We start from the raw sequence: 15,446 nt of genomic DNA on the forward strand, positions 1-15,446 counted from the left end.
AGCCATGCCCTCTTAAAGAGAGAGAGAGAGTGAAGTCGATCATTGCTCTGATTCTACAGACTCTGATCTCTTAGGCTGCATGAGGAGGAGGTTCTGACACACTTTCTAAAATTTTGAGACTATGGACCAGACCTTGGTGAGAATGGACTTTCACTTTATTTCCCCTTTATTTCTCCTTGTTTGTGATCTTTTTTGTGCCTTGTAAAGATCTTGATCTTACTCTGACCCAGAGATTTAATTTATCTGCTCTGCTTTGTTATTTAACTGTAGTGTAGTGTAAGTCACTCATAATGCATGTTAGAATGGCAATTTTTTGTTGTACAGAATCAGACAGTTTGTTTTGGGTGCTGTAAGTGTCCATGCTGTCCGTGATCCCGCAGATAATCCCAGTGGTGGCAGCTTTTTCTGTGGTGGTGGTGACAATGCTGTACTTCCTCCTGCGAGGCTCTGTGGGAGAGAAGAAGCTACCTGTCACTCTGCAGGACTCTATGGTCAAATACTCACTTCCCCTAATAGACAAACAGGCAGGTTGCAAACTAAATCATATACTTAGCAAAGATTTGATGTCCACTATGTTCTCTGTAGGCTTTCATTAGTTCATTACTGTGGTCATGCTCACATTTAGAGCTGATGACACAACAACTGAATTTAATTTCACACAATATTTAACTGTTTTCTTATGAATGTAACACAGACAGGAACAATAACTGGATTCAGAACATTTGATCTGCAGTTTGTGTTTATTACAAATAATGTCCTGCTCACATGACATTGATTAAGTCTAAGCTCTCTGAGTGTACACACTCAATAAAACAATGTAAATTATTCTTTTTAAGGGAATTTGCACCAATTCTGCACCAATTTTTACATACACCTGTATGAAAAAAGTTGTATAAAACCTGACTGCAGAGGGAGCTGCACAACATCTGAGCATTTGCCTCCAGTGATGTCACTTGAGTCATTGTTGTTTGGGACTGAGGAGTACAATTTTGAAAATAAAATCTTGGGCTGTGGAAATTAGAAAGAAGTGAGCTCACTAGACCTCTGCCTGCTCCTCATCTATTCTTGAAGCTAAAGTTTATGTTAGCTGCTACTAGTGCAACGATGTGACAGTTAAAAACAAAGCTAAAAAGGGTGGAGTACTGTCACTGAGTACTGTTACAAAGACACACTTCATAGAGGACATAAAGCGAAAGCAAAGACTAAACAGTACTCTACAGTGTATCTGTTCTGAAGCTATTTTTTGGGCATTCTGGATGTATTATTACCACTATGTGTTCCTCTAGAAACAGTTCACTTAGAGACAAAGTACTTATAAAAATGTATGTGTAATGTAAAGGGGATGTAGGATGATTCTGTACTGTACGTACTATTTAATAAAGTTTGTGTGTGTGTCCTTGTACAGGAAATCAGTCATGACACAAAGAAATTTCGGTTTGGCCTTCCATCTGGAGCTCATGTCCTTGGACTACCAGTTGGTACTGATCACCTCTTCTCTTCTCTTCTCTTCTCTTCTCTGCCAGAGGTATCTCTGTGAAATAACAGTTGTTGCTCAGTGTTATTTAGTTCCTCTTCTAATGACGCTCCAGCACCTCTGACCTTATACTTACGTAGTATTTGTCCTTCTTGATGTTTTAGTTGTGTCTGTGCTTCTTCTGAGTGTACGATTCCATTACAGTAACTGAACTGCCACACATCAAAGTATGTCTGACACACACAGACGTGTTAAAAAGTCAGAGAGTTCTGTAAAACATAATATAAGCACTTAAAAGAATACTGTGGTGGTATGAGAATGTGTTGAAAGAGCTCAAATACAGTTTACTGCCATCACAGCAAAGTCCTAATGCTTCTTCTTTAACATTTTCCCCAGGTCAGCATGTGTACCTGTCAGCCAAAGTGAATGGCAGTCTGGTGGTCAGAGCCTATACTCCAGTCTCTAGTGATGAGGATCAGGGATATGTTGACCTTGTTGTAAAGGTAATTAACATTACTGATCGGGCACACAACAACACAATCATAACAGCGTGTTTTGGCCCATAGGTTAACTGGTTGTAGTGGACGCGTTGAGATTTTGAATGCTGCTTTACACAAATCCACCCCCACGTCCCTTAAAATTGTCTTGTAAACTGAACAAGCAACTGCTAAGAGGTCATTTCAAGGCCTTTTAGAGCCAGTTATAAGGTAGTAATAAATCTCATAAGTCACTAACACTGTTGTGTTCTTTTTGTAACTTCTCCAGGTATACTATAAGAATTGTCACCCCTCCTTTCCAGAGGGAGGGAAGATGTCTCAGTACTTGGACAACATGGCTATTGGAGACACCATTAACTTCAGAGGACCTAATGGACTGCTGGTGTATAAAGAAAATGGTATAGTGTGTATTTGTGAAAAGAAAATAAAGAAAAGTAAAGGCACTCTATTTGTAAACAGTACAGTTTATTAGATTAGCACTTAATGCACTTGCACTTCAAGCACATGCACAGTAGTTGCTTTCTATCACCAGGAGATGGCACTGTGATACAATATCATTCTAAACTGCTTTGGTTGCCTAATACTGAGACTTCCTCTCTTCTAATAAGGTCATTTTTCGATCCGACCAGACAAGAAGTCTGAGCCCAAGGTTCGGAAGTTTAAGCATGTTGGAATGATCGCTGGAGGAACAGGTTCATGTTTTGTTCATTTATATTAAATTCTGATGAATGATTCTAATGTGCAGTAATGTTGTATGTACTTTATTCAGAAGATCACAGAGGCTCACAGGGCTGAAATCTCTGCAGAATGAAATGTCCTCCTTGTTGTGCTCTAGATAAAGGGACTGTCATGTAGATGAAGACTGGGGAGCAGTTCTGCTAGTGTATCATCTTTTATAACACTTTAATTACATCCATAGTGGTCCAGGGATTTCAGTGTCAGGACCATTTGATGAAATTTTGTTTGTAGCCCCACTGTTGACAATATAATTTTTATTGGAAAATGAGAGACTACATTTTACTTCCCTGTCTTCCCCTCATTTAGAAAGAAATCATCCTCTGAGACCAACTTCAGCCTTTTTCCATTGCAGGTATCACTCCTATGCTGCAGCTAATTCACAGGATCGCAGCAGACCCCACTGACACCACCAGGTGTTCTCTCATATTTGCCAACCAGGTCAGCTATGCAGGATATTGTTTTGGGAAATCTTTTCTCGTGTTTTATTGTCAAAGAGTATTATTGTGCATAAATGGAAAATCCTCTTGAGAAATAACATCTCTTTCACCCACCTTCTCTCAGACTGAGAATGACATTCTACTGAGGGAGGAGCTGGAGGAGGCAAGGAAGAATCATCCTGACAAAGTCAAGCTCTGGTTTACACTGGACAAACCTCCACAAGGTGAGGAAGCATTTCTTCATTTACAGACCTAACAACAAGACACCTAGTAAACTGCCCCAGTTACACAGTGAGACATGCTTTCTTCTCATAACCTGGTGAAAACATTTTCCATGACTAATTTTATCATGTTAACATATGTATATGTGAGTATTAGTGCAGTGACAGGTTGTACGAAACTGAATAAATCTTAAAATCCAGTTCTCTGGTTCTGCTGTTAAATATTCAGAGTGAGAAACCAAAAACAACTTCTCAGCTGAGAGAGATAGCTCCAACAGGGTGTTACAGTAGCTTAGCAAAACTCTCATGTCTTCATTTGTGTAATCCTTAAAATGAGCAGAAATTAATGAGCATAAAATTGTTACATAATCTCTGTTAGACCTGGACCTTGAACAGCACTTGCATTGTTGCATCTTCATTACTTCCACACATAAAAGAAACACGTCTGCCCTTGATCATTATTCATTTGAAGTGGTGTTCTTGCTCTTCGTTAGCAATGTCACGATTTGGTTGCCTTGGAGGGAGCGATGACTATCTCTGGATGAAAGCACAGTGAACAAATCTCTTAGTGTTACTTGTCAGCAATGGTGTTAATGACACTAGCAGCTGAAATCTGGAGATCAAAAACTAAGCAGTAATTTCATTCCTGATTGAATTACTTATTTGATTGACCAATCTCTTATCTCTGAGAGGAAGAAACACACTTCTGCTTCTGATCACCTTTCACTGATGGGCTTCCCTCTGCTGTGGCACTGGGGTCAGAGTGACTGAATCACTGAAAGAAGTGTTTGATCTTTAATATTTTGATATGGCAGTTTCACCTTTTCCATCTTTACCATTTTCACATTTTTGGCTGTAAATATGATATCTTGCATATTTACAGCATCAAGTAAATATGCCAAGAAGTGAGCTTATTTAGGAACAGGATGAGATTCTATTCTGAATTTTCACTGCTATAAAAAAACGATGAGATATTAATTTTGTGATTCAACTGTCTTTTTTGTCTTATTCCCCAGACTGGAGTTACAGTTCAGGATTTGTGACCTATGACATGATCAAGGATCACCTCCCTTCTCCGTCCACTGATGTCCTTATTGTCCTGTGTGGTCCTCCACCAATGATACAGAATGCCTGTCTGCCTAATCTGGACAAGCTGGGACACAAAACGGAAAACATATTTTCTTACTAGTGCTCCGATTGCATACAGAACTGCTTTGTCCTGCTGATGCTGATGGTCTGTCCAAAATGCCAAACAAGTGTACTCTGTATACCTGGTGCTGCTTTTGTCATTTAAGATTTTTGATGTTAAGTGACACCAAAACTGCCATCAAAATTACCCAGTAACATTGCATCAAGCAGCATCATCATCTTCATTCAAACCAACACTCTGAATGCAACTGGTGTTTTTTTTTTTTTCTTTTTTTTTTGGGGGGGGGGGGGGGGGGTTGTTATTTGGAAACAATGAAGTAAAGATGTGAAAACAACAGCGTTTATTTTATATATACAGTATGTTTAGTATGTGTGTTTTCTGTTTTTTCCCAATTAAAAAAAATATATGGTAAGTAAATCTCCCATGAGATCCATACACACACATACACCACAGAAAAACAAACGTACTGTTAAAGTAATTTATATCAATAATTATAACACACATAAGACAAATAGTATCAAAGGAAACACACCACTTCTTTTTGATGAGGAGCGGAGATTTTAGGAGCTGTTGCAGCGCTACTTATTCATTCATTTATTTCGACAAATTACGTTTTTATCTGTAGTTTTTTTTTTTCTTTCTCCGGTATAGTTGAATGACCAGGTGGAATTTGATTCGTTGTTTTTGAATACTGAGGTCCTACAGTATTTACTTTTTGGTGGGGCGTTCACAATCCGCAACTAATATGTCCGACATCCCGTCAAGGCATCGCCGGATAATGGGCGTGTTTCTCTTTACCAACATGTCGGCATAGGAGTTTCCAGGTTCTATGAAAACTTTACAATCAATATTTACTAAGTTTAGACGTAAAGCAGTTAGCATTTGGACGAATACGATGTGTGAGGGTAGCGCAGACTTAGTGAAGCCTTCTAAGAGTGGTTTACTTTGTAGGTTTGTAATTTTTGTCGTATTTATTATTAGCATAAACTTCGCAGTTTCTGAATGTAAAGGAATCAGTCCAGAGAAATGTCTCATCTGGGGTTTAGGGCTGAACCCCGACACGGTTTTACCAGTCCGCTACTTCTTTATTCAGGCGGTCAGCTCAAAGGGAGAAAACCTGACTTTGTCTCCAGGTAAATGATTTCACTCGTAGCATGTACTTAAAATGTTACGTTAGACATAGCATCAGCAGAATGCTAGTGAAGCAGTCGCTGGCCAAATACAGCTAACTAAATTCCTGTTGCACGATTTTAAACTCGCCCCTGACTGATTTGGTGGCATGTTGCGCGACATTTATCAGCAGACATAGCTAGCTATATTTACTAGTAGTTCTAGTCTTCGTTATTTTTTACGAGAACAAGTCAGAACAATAGAGTAGTCATAAGTAGTGTCTCACATAGTATTCAAGACCGTTTTAGTGCCCACTGCAGTCATACTTGTTGCCCTTAAACTCTGAGGACAAGTCTTTGGGTTTGTTTGGTCAGCTAACAATAAAGGCTCCTGTGTCAGGGCCAGGTGCCTTTGTGCACAATTTAATGGAAAGGTTTGGTATTCAGAAGTCATATGTCTCACACTAAAATGCCCTTTACATATGCTATTCAGGTAAAGACACATTTAAAGTGAAGATTAGCTCCCTGGACAAGCAGGAGCACATCCGTATCCACGTACCTCCACCTCTGGACAGAGGAGATGGGTCCTTCCTGGTGAGGTACCGGCTCTACGGCACAGCACTCAAGGGTCTTAAGGTTGAAATCCTCCACCAAGATGCTGCTGTTGCCAAGTCACCCTACATCATACAAGGTCTGTGTTGAGTCTTGCATTAGGAGACACAGGCACACGTTCACTAGTCACTAGCTACTAGTCAAGTTAATGTTATTTACAGTGGCAAGAAGAAGTAAGTAATCCCTTTGAAATTATCTTGTCCTAAAATATATAATAAATATATAATAAATAGGTTGGAAGTATGTGAACCCTAAGGCTAATGTACTTTGGCTCTGAGAGCTCAACACACACATCTTAAGAAAACACATGCAAATAGCAAATTAAGAAAACATCTTCACCAATCTGTCAAGCGAGCACAGCAGTTACAATCTAATGCTGCAAAGTGAGAAAACACAGTCAGCAGAAATGAGCTACAGAAAACACAACTGAACACACAAAACAATACAGAAGTGCTGTGGTGTTAACAGTGAGTATCTGGAATATAGTTAGTAGTATAGTAATCAGAATGTTTAAAGAAAGGGGAAACAAACCACTGATGGGTAGTTGACTTATGTAACTTCATCTGACACCTCGACAACAATAAGCATGTTCCAGCTGTGTTCATCACTCATTTATGTTGTAGTCTGTGCTATTTGCAGCCTGTTTCTGTATTTGTTTGTGTTGTCTTACTTTGCTGCATCTTTTCTAAATGCTGCATGAGGATGTTTTCTTAGTTTGCTTGTGAGTAATTCCATACTAACTCACCTAGGACTACCCACTACGTGCATACATAGCAAAATGCAACTTTTTGATCAAAACTTCCAATTGACACTTCCGATTGTCACAGCCGCCCCGCTGCCACTTGTGTGCTTGAACACATTGAGTTTGTCTATATTTGTGACATAGATAGACTATCAGATCACTTTTTACAACAAGCCAATGCAGTTCATTCCAAAGGTTCACAGACTTTCTTGCCACTGTTTGTAGCCCAGAATCACAGAGATGAAGATCTCACAAAAACACTTTTAAATGGGGAGAAAACCTCAAGAAGAGCTGTAAAGAAAGCATACCCCTTCAACGGTGGACCAGCATGCACCACACACTACAGGGCTGTATTGAAAAACAACTTCAGCCTTTCATGGTCGTACTCAGATAAGGCCATTTTGCGCTTGCGCGTTACATCGCAATCTCTCCAGAGTAAAGCACATCACATGAAACGTAAACGTGAAGGAATTGTGTTCATCCTGTCTCAAAAATGTTATACATCGCTATTGTGTTATACATAACTGCATCCATTTTTGTTGAGAAAGAGTTTAACACCGGCTTCCTTTATTCCTTTATACACATTTATCTCATATTTAGCTCCCTCAACTGACCCTTAATATTATTACTAATGCCCAGGTCCGGTCCATCACGAGTACTGTGACTGTCCTGAACCTGATGCCTCCGTTTGGCAGAGTGTCATGCAGTGTCCTGCTGAAGAGCCTCAGATTCTGGCAGACTTTAAATCCTTTCCCACAGTTGACCTGCAGCACCTCAGACAGGAAGTGCCTTATAGATTCTCTAACAGAGGAGGACTCATTCACTATGCCATCATCAACAACCAGCTGTATCGCCGCACTCTGGGAAAATACACAGACTTCAAGATGTTCTCTGATGAAATGCTTCTCTCTCTAACAAGGAAGGTGAGGTTGTGTGTATGTTAGAGGGATGGATAAGGATCGTACCAGTGTTTGTGCATGCTGTGGCCTGCTCACTACATGCGGTGTCTTAATGTTACTGCTAAGAGACTGCACATGACATTGTGAGATGCTGATTTCAGTCTCCTGGGACTTTTAATTTTCTGTTGAAGGTGAGGGTGCCGGATGTGGAGTTCTACATCAATGTTGGTGACTGGCCATTAGAGACAAGGAGGGCAGATGCTGTTCCAGTCCTGTCGTGGTGTGGATCCACAGACACCCGGGACATTGTCCTTCCCACTTACGAGGTCACACACTCCACCCTGGAGACCATGAGAGGCGTCACCAATGACCTGTTGTCTGTCCAGGGAAACACTGGTACCACACAGCTACACTCACACACACATACACACACACACACAAACAGTGAGACCCACTGTAGCACAAATATAAAATTTTGTCAATGGCTTTTATGTCTGTCTGTGTAAGACACTTCTTACATCTGTCTCTGTGCTACCTAGAATAGGTAATTATAGGTAATTATGTTGAATGAATTCCTCTCCAGTACTAAAATGTCCCAGCACTAAAGCTGTCAAGTATATTTTTACATTTTTTGTCTTACATGTAAATGTACTGAAATTCCTCCACAAACACTACTACTACTTAAACTGCTTAAGTGCAGTTACATGGAGTTTACAATGAATTTTACAATTATAAAAGTATAATCATTTTATGATTGTAAAAATGGTCCTGTCAGAATCAGTCAGAATTTCACAGAACATGTTGTACTTTGACTGCAGCTAATGCAGACCACAGTCTAAAGAAAAAATGCCTTTTGATGTTAGACAAGTTTATGGCTGTTAGAACTGGATTGTTAACTAACCATAGCCCCTTTTCAACCAAGTACCACAGGACCAAAATCAGCAACTCACTTTAATTTCTCCTCACATTGTCTCATATTTTAACTGTCCACCAGGGGGACCCACAGGGTTGAGCTCTGGGCCATCTTGTGGTAACACTAAACAATAATAAATGACCATGGTGAAAATCTTTCAAATGCAGTCCGTTAACACATAGTAGACACCCTGATCTGCTACACTGTCAGATTTTCAGTGGCCTGCAATTTGCTTCTAATTTCCCTGAAAAGATTGTGAATTTAAAGTATTTTTAAATTTGAAATTATCAAAAGTGAGCTACATCTCTGCATGACCTTACCTGCTATAATGACATTTAATTAAACCACTGTTTGGTCCTCCTCTTTTAGTACCATGGCTTCACATTGGATGAATATATCTTTTTATGATCATGTGTCTCATAAAGAAGCTGAAGTTTCAACTACAAATTGGTTTATTTTTGAAGCTAGAAAAATTGGCCACTTCCTTACCTAAATTACCATGGTGTCCAAAAATGTATAACTGACTTATAGCCACTAATGTGTTTTAAAAGGGAATATATAGTGACCTTCCTTAACAATCATTAATAAATCCACTGGTAGTCCTTGACTTTTCAGTGTATCCTTAAGCTGTTTCATCATATATTTCCCCAGTTACTTAAACAATTGTCAGACTACAGCCTCAGCCTGTTGTTTTCAGGACTCTGTGCTCTTGTCTGTACCTAATGTATGTACACTGCCTTGGGCTAGATGGAGAAGTACATTTTTAAAGTCCACAGTGCTACTGCTTTGTTGAGACGTGGTAAAATTGAAATCTGAAGAGACTAGTTTGAATAAATAAAAGTAGGTCAATGACATTCTTAGATGCTTTTCTCAGTATATAGACACTATATAGAAATGCATTTCTCTCTGATCTTCCCACAGCTGTATTTTCAGGCATTACTTGTGTATGTGGAGTTTAGGCTCTGGCTTATAAACAGGCTAATATGAGAAAAAACTGACAGCCTTACCTCAGGCTTAATAAGCTGAACCCTGACAAATAATATGTAACTTCTATGACAAAACATAGAAGATATTTTATTGAGTTACTCTCTCAGACAGTTTTGGGCCTTTAAATCTACATTCTTTTACACTGTGCTGAATACAGCAGTACTGGATATTCCCTTTTACATACCTAAGCATTTGTTCCATTCTATTACTTCGAGCTCTCTGTCCCTTACATTTTCTGTAAGATAGTATTTGGTCAACTTTTTCCAGGGCCTCCGTGGACTAACAAAACAGAACAGGCGTTTTTCCGTGGCCGGGACAGTCGGGAGGAACGTCTTCAGCTGGTCTCTCTGTCCAAGAAAAACCCTGAGTTGCTGGATGCAGGCATCACAGGATGGTTCTTCTTCAGAGACCAGGAGAAACATGTAGGCAGAGCACCACTTGTTGGATTCTTTGACTTCTTTAAGGTGAGGAAGATGCATAAACACATGAATAGTTTATTCTCATATAATTCATTTTTATCCTATAACTTGAAACTGTAATGTCCTTAAGGCAGGTGATGTTTTCTTTTTTTTAATTTCATTTTATGTTTTTCATTCATTTGACTTTTTCCTCTCTTAGTACAAGTACCAGGTGAACATAGACGGAACAGTGGCAGCGTATCGTTTTCCTTACCTGATGCTCGGGAGCAGTCTGGTTCTGAAGCAGGACTCCCAGTATTATGAACATTTCTACAGTCATTTAAAGGCAGGCACTCACTACATTCCTGTGAAGAGAAACTTGTCAGATCTTTTGGAGAAAATCAAATGGGCCAAAGAGAATGATGCTGAAGCACGAAGAATGGCCAGAGTGGGTCAGGAAGCAGCCAGAGAGCTACTGCAGCCCAGCAGACTGTACTGTTATTACTACAGAGTGCTGCACATGTACTCTGAGCGACAGATGGGACAGCCAACACTACATGTAGACATGGAGCTGGTGCCTCAGCCAGATGACCACACTGCTGTGTGCACATGTGAACGTAAAAGCCATAGAAGCCAGAAAGAAGAAACCAGCATGAAGGATGAACTATGATGGAATGTGTCTTTTGCATTTGTTCTCTGAATCATTCCTGACAAATAAAGAGCTGAAAATGAAAATAATGTTTCTGATGGTCACAAGAAAATGTGAATTTCTCAGTTACAATTAAACATTGTAATTGTTGCTTTTATTTTGGACAGTAAAGAAAGTTGTAGGACAGATTTATTATAAAAACCTAGTCCTCAGCAGCAGGACCAGTTATAATGCCACTCTTTATTGTTTAATACAGTTTGTTGTATTGTTGTTTTGTGCCTTTGTAAAGCTCTGGTTAATAATGTGAGAAAGTGAGGATATAATTACGGTTTTGTAAAAGTGCCTTTGTATTGGATATTTATATACAATCCTGTAAAAATCTGTCTTGAAATAAACATATACAGTACTGTACTGTCATTCATATTTCAGTCTGGTTCAAATTGGTAGACCAACTGACAGACTGATTCTGACTTCCATCCAGCCATGCTGCCTAAAAGTGTTTGATTTCTGTTCGAGTCTCCACAAAAATGTATTTAATAATAGTAAAAAGTTAAAAAAGACAACTGCCTTAATTGTGTTCTACACCTTGGCATCATGTTTTCTGCTTAATTTGTATTGTGACAAACTGCTTTTTGCTTAGTATCCTGTATGCAGCAGTATGCTGCCCTGTTTTGTAACCTGGTTAGCTTGATACACTGTTCTTTTTAAGTAAACCTGCTATATATTTATATTTCCCATGTGCATATTACAACCCTCTTACATTGGTTCTAGCGGTAGTGAGATCAGATCAGGACATCAGCATGCAGGAGAACAAATTTCCCCTTAAATTCTCTTGGAAAGGTCTTTGGCATTGTTGCAGATATGCTGTAAAAAAAGTTCTCATCACAAACATTTTATAAAAAGTAAAACAATGACAATGACAACAACAATGCATAGATTGTTTCACTTGTGAAGAATGTTTAATAGTATTAGTGTATTTTTTTCCATTGGTGTACTATGGTAACAACATTTGAAAAATACTATAATAGACAAAAAAAAGATAGACAAAGATGTTTCCAACCCTCCCTTATTATTAGTCATTAATATCTATTTGAGTGTGTATTTCATAGCTACAGTTCCTAAAACAAAATGTACACAAATGTACAGAGACGGTTCACTCAGCCTTCATTTTAAGCCTCTGCAATGTACGATGCAAATTTAAAGAACACAAGAAAATCCCCTCAAGAACAGTTGTTTTTAGGTAAGACTACTTATGAATTAAATATAGGAGGGGGCATCAGAGACATTATTCAGAAATGCCATGCTTATGCACATGTGGATGAGTTTGGTTTCATTTTGTGTATGTGCATGGTAATTCTTAATAATGTCTCTGATGGCCCCTCACATTATAAACAACAAACAAACAAAATAGTTCATGTATAATCATTTAGCTCAAACTGCTTATGCAAGACATCACTGCAAAGGACACCTCAATTAAGCTCTTGTCCAAACACAGCAGGTAGCTGGTTACAGAAACCTGGATCCTTTTGTCATGTTATAGGTTACTGTTTTCTGTTTTGGGACTTAAAAGAACACATTTCAATGTCCTTAGGTTGTTTAGAGGGGGCTGCTCTTGTTCATTCTTTTTCTGTGTCATGTAAATATACAACAGACATTATTTGTTTGTTTTTTCGGGTGAACAGTTCCTTTTTTTAGAGTTAAGTTTTTTGGTGGGAGGGATGCACTTACATATTTAATCTTGTAACATTTACTCATTTTAGTTTACAGCACAATGGTGTGTGTATAGTTCACATTTAGAGTGCATTCATAAAGCATTGAGACCCCCTCAGTTTTTTCACATTTTGTTAAGTTGCAGCCTTATACTAAAAATTTTGGACATAATTTGGCCAGGCAGTGCATAACAGAGCAAAAACCAAGTCATGAGGAAGAGGGAACTGCCTGCAGAGCTCAGAGACAAGATCGAGTTGAGGCACTGATCTGGGGAAGGCTACAAAAAAATTCTGATGTATTGAAGTTTTCCAAGAGCACAGTGTTCTCCATAATTCTTAAAAGCCTGGGAAACCTAGGACTCTTACTGGATCTGGCTGCGCAGACTAACTGAGCAGTCAGGGTAGAGGGGCCTTAGTAAGTGAGGAGCTCATGAAGTGGATGGTCACGCTGGCTGAGATCCAAAGAGTCTATGTGGAGGTGGAGGTGCCTGAAGTTTTATTTATATAGCACCGAATCACAACAAAAGTAATCTCAAGGCACTTTACATATAGAGCAGGTCTAGACTGTACTCTAGAGGGGGTCTGAATATGTTCCGCATGTTCCTTCAAATTCAGGGTCCTGGTATTAAGTATGCTGGTTCATTGTCACACTGTCAACGCTTACTAGGACAGTTGAACAGAATGTTATTACTGTGAGAGTGGCCTTTTAAAGAAATCTGACTGATATGGACAAAATGACGGTAGATTAGGTTTCTTGGCCAAATATGCATAGAGGGGTTGGTAATTAAAGGATGATTCCACTAATTTTTAACTTTGGGTATAGCTTTTCCTTTTTTTTGCCATCTTGTACAAATTCAGCGTATGGTACATGCTGTTCAATGCACAATGTGGAAGTATCTCAAACAGGCAAATAAAGAAAACCATTTAAAACACATATTAACTGTAACATTCATTCACACACTGCATTGGGACCTGCCTAACCAGTTACCAACTAAAACTTGGACACTATGTTACATTATTTTAGAAGGTTATGTGAAAATATCTCTCTAAACTTGCATCTAACTGCAGTATGTTTGTTCTTGAGTTTAAATTATGTGTTTTAATGAGTTTCTGAGTTGAGCCATTTAAGTAAACAGCAGAAAACTCTATAAGTGAACTTACATGCTTGTAAGATGCATCATCATCAGCTGTTGAAGTGCGAAAATATCCAGAATTTTATTTCAAAGGTCCCTCACTTTATCAAAATTAACATTTTAGTAAGACAGAATGTTGCTTATCAAGAGATACATTAATAGCCCCCACACTTATATAACTCAAAGTGTACCACGGTGGTCTTGTATCATGTAATTGGCCATCAATTTTATGAGTCCCCATGGTTCAGCTAAATTTAACCATTAGAGTGAGAGGATCTCCTTCTCTCTTGGTGACAATTGCCCGCATCATTCCTGAAGGTGTATGGAGATACCTTGAACCTTTGAAGAAGTTCTCAATGAATGGTCTGTCAATCATGTTGCACTTCCCAATGGCTGCCTCAAAATTGTTGCTGAGGACACCATAGATGTTCTCCTTGTCATTTTTCTTTCCAAAGAACAAGAACAGGGCATAGCAGTCCTTGCCAATGGAGGCACAGAAGTCCACTAACCTTTCGTACATGGTCTTATTGCTGGACTCCTTCTGGGCAATTTGGACAGACTCGCTGCAGGTCTCCGGGGGGTTGGCATTCTCTTCAGCATCCTCTCTCTCCAGCAGGTGTAGGACCTGCACAGCGATCTGGATCTGAGGGTTCTTGGTGGGTTTCTCTAGCACAGCCCAGACCCAGTCAGCCCCAAGGAGGATGCGCTGCTCTGGAGTCATGGCTGTGCAGTTGAAGGTGTCTGTTAATTTAAGGCAGACACTCTGGGAAATGTAGGTCATCAAGAAGATCTATGGGAAGACAGCAAAAACTATTAAATAGTTGATTAGTGATCAAAATACAAAATTTATTGAGGTACCTACCTGTGTGAGCACCTCAGGACTCGGGTGGAACTTGTTCTCTGGATCCTTGAAGAGGAGGTACTCCTGAGTTCTGGATGAGGCGGCAGAGATGCAGTCATTGAAGAGAGGAATGAAATCACCGAGCTTGGCAACAGGGGGCCTCCTCAGCGTGGAGAAGATACTTGGTCGAGGAGGTGTGTTCTGATCAAAGGAGGGTTGGCTTGAGGGGCTTCCCCTCAAAGAGGAGAAGAACTTGGAGTTGTGGAATCGGTTAGAAGTAGGTTTGCTGATGGTCTGGCCCATGTTAGACTGATGGCAGAGGGCTTGAGATCAGAGGGTGGTTTCTCTTATACACTAGAAACAGAATTTGTACGATTAGAGGAGAATAGACTGCAATCTGAAATGAATGTATGATTGGTAAAAGTTGAGACTAGTATTTTAATAGTTGGTACGAAAGAAAACCACCAGCTATATCAGTGTTTTCCCACCATATGGTACCATTGTTTCATTCATTACACAGTGAATAAATGTTGTAGTCGATGTTGCACATTAAAGTTAACCAGTTTTCTGTCCACCAATGCACTGCACTAATACAGTATTAATAATATTGTTTGTAATATATGTAAAAAGATTTACAAATCAACACAAATACTCACCAGGATGGGTCTGGAAGTTTCTGCAGTTCCAAGTCCACTACCTGCCCCCAGCTCCTGTCCCCTGCCCTGCTGAGATACACAGTGTCTATGTGTGGGTATGGTGCAAGTGGCGAAGTTCAGTCTCCAGTGTCCTGATGTGCACAGGACCTTCAGTAGAATAAAGAGAATTCTCTATCCCATGTTTCGAGGGGGAGTTCTACAGACAGTTTTAGTGTGGGTGTGGTGTTTGTAACTCAAATTTTAGGTAAGTCAACAAAAGACTCATCTTACCAGTTAACTGG

The 15,446-nt window shown here is 39.4% G+C and overlaps 4 protein-coding genes across 13 annotated transcripts in view; 2 read left to right on the forward strand and 2 right to left on the reverse strand.

Annotated features, from left to right (window-relative positions):
• The first annotated feature begins 1 nt into the window (after position 1).
• LOC108902305 (NADH-cytochrome b5 reductase 2) lies at positions 2-4,623 on the forward strand. Of its 2 annotated transcripts, XM_018704110.2 has the most exons (9): positions 2-136; positions 381-524; positions 1,406-1,478; positions 1,871-1,977; positions 2,240-2,369; positions 2,580-2,663; positions 3,062-3,147; positions 3,271-3,370; positions 4,384-4,623. In XM_018704110.2, exons 1-9 carry the CDS (start codon positions 122-124, stop codon positions 4,554-4,556), a joined length of 912 nt encoding a protein of 303 aa, XP_018559626.1. In that variant the 5' UTR covers positions 2-121; the 3' UTR covers positions 4,557-4,623. The 2 variants fall into 2 exon arrangements, with proteins under 2 accessions (XP_018559626.1, XP_018559627.1); XM_018704111.2 differs by lacking the exon at positions 381-524 and having other exon boundaries at positions 4-136.
• A 623-nt stretch (positions 4,624-5,246) lies between these two features.
• poglut3 (protein O-glucosyltransferase 3) lies at positions 5,247-11,243 on the forward strand. The gene is made up of 6 exons (XM_018704109.2): positions 5,247-5,650; positions 6,120-6,317; positions 7,620-7,903; positions 8,071-8,275; positions 10,047-10,243; positions 10,398-11,243. Exons 1-6 carry the CDS (start codon positions 5,347-5,349, stop codon positions 10,845-10,847), a joined length of 1,638 nt encoding a protein of 545 aa, XP_018559625.1. The 5' UTR covers positions 5,247-5,346; the 3' UTR covers positions 10,848-11,243.
• A 154-nt stretch (positions 11,244-11,397) lies between these two features.
• On the reverse strand, positions 11,398-14,515 carry rep15 (RAB15 effector protein). Its single transcript, XM_051073606.1, has one exon. The coding sequence runs from the start codon at positions 14,447-14,449 to the stop codon at positions 13,913-13,915; it is 537 nt and encodes a 178-aa protein (XP_050929563.1). The 5' UTR covers positions 14,450-14,515; the 3' UTR covers positions 11,398-13,912.
• A 197-nt stretch (positions 14,516-14,712) lies between these two features.
• The window catches only part of ppfibp2b (PPFIA binding protein 2b), a 76,973-nt gene continuing 76,239 nt past the window's right edge, over positions 14,713-15,446 (reverse strand). For 5 of the 9 annotated variants that reach the window (XM_051073596.1, XM_051073598.1, XM_051073599.1 and 2 more), the window contains 2 exons: positions 15,166-15,234; positions 14,714-14,863 (listed from right to left, as the gene is read on the reverse strand). In XM_051073596.1, the coding sequence (XP_050929553.1) occupies positions 14,840-14,863; positions 15,166-15,234 (93 nt within the window). In that variant the 3' untranslated portion in view covers positions 14,714-14,839. Of the gene's footprint in view, positions 14,864-15,165; positions 15,235-15,446 lie in introns of all 9 variants that reach the window. The other 4 variants (XM_051073594.1, XM_051073592.1, XM_051073591.1 and 1 more) reach the window with 1 other exon arrangement.

This window comes from Lates calcarifer, linkage group LG10, assembly GCF_001640805.2.
Source record: "Lates calcarifer isolate ASB-BC8 linkage group LG10, TLL_Latcal_v3, whole genome shotgun sequence".
In the NCBI taxonomy this organism is placed as follows: domain Eukaryota; kingdom Metazoa; phylum Chordata; class Actinopteri; family Centropomidae; genus Lates; species Lates calcarifer.

Coding starts and splice junctions, on each gene's coding strand:
- LOC108902305 (XM_018704110.2), top strand. Junction 525..1,405: donor TTCCCCTAATAGACAAACAG/GCAGGTTGCAAA, acceptor GTCCTTGTACAG/GAAATCAGTCATGACACAAA. Junction 1,479..1,870: donor TGTCCTTGGACTACCAGTTG/GTACTGATCACC, acceptor CATTTTCCCCAG/GTCAGCATGTGTACCTGTCA.
- poglut3 (XM_018704109.2), top strand. CDS start 5,347: ATGAAAACTTTACAATCAATATTTACTAAGTTTAGACGTAAAGCAGTT. Junction 6,318..7,619: donor GTCACCCTACATCATACAAG/GTCTGTGTTGAG, acceptor ACTAATGCCCAG/GTCCGGTCCATCACGAGTAC. Junction 10,244..10,397: donor GATTCTTTGACTTCTTTAAG/GTGAGGAAGATG, acceptor TTCCTCTCTTAG/TACAAGTACCAGGTGAACAT.
- rep15 (XM_051073606.1), bottom strand. CDS start 14,449: ATGACCTACATTTCCCAGAGTGTCTGCCTTAAATTAACAGACACCTTC.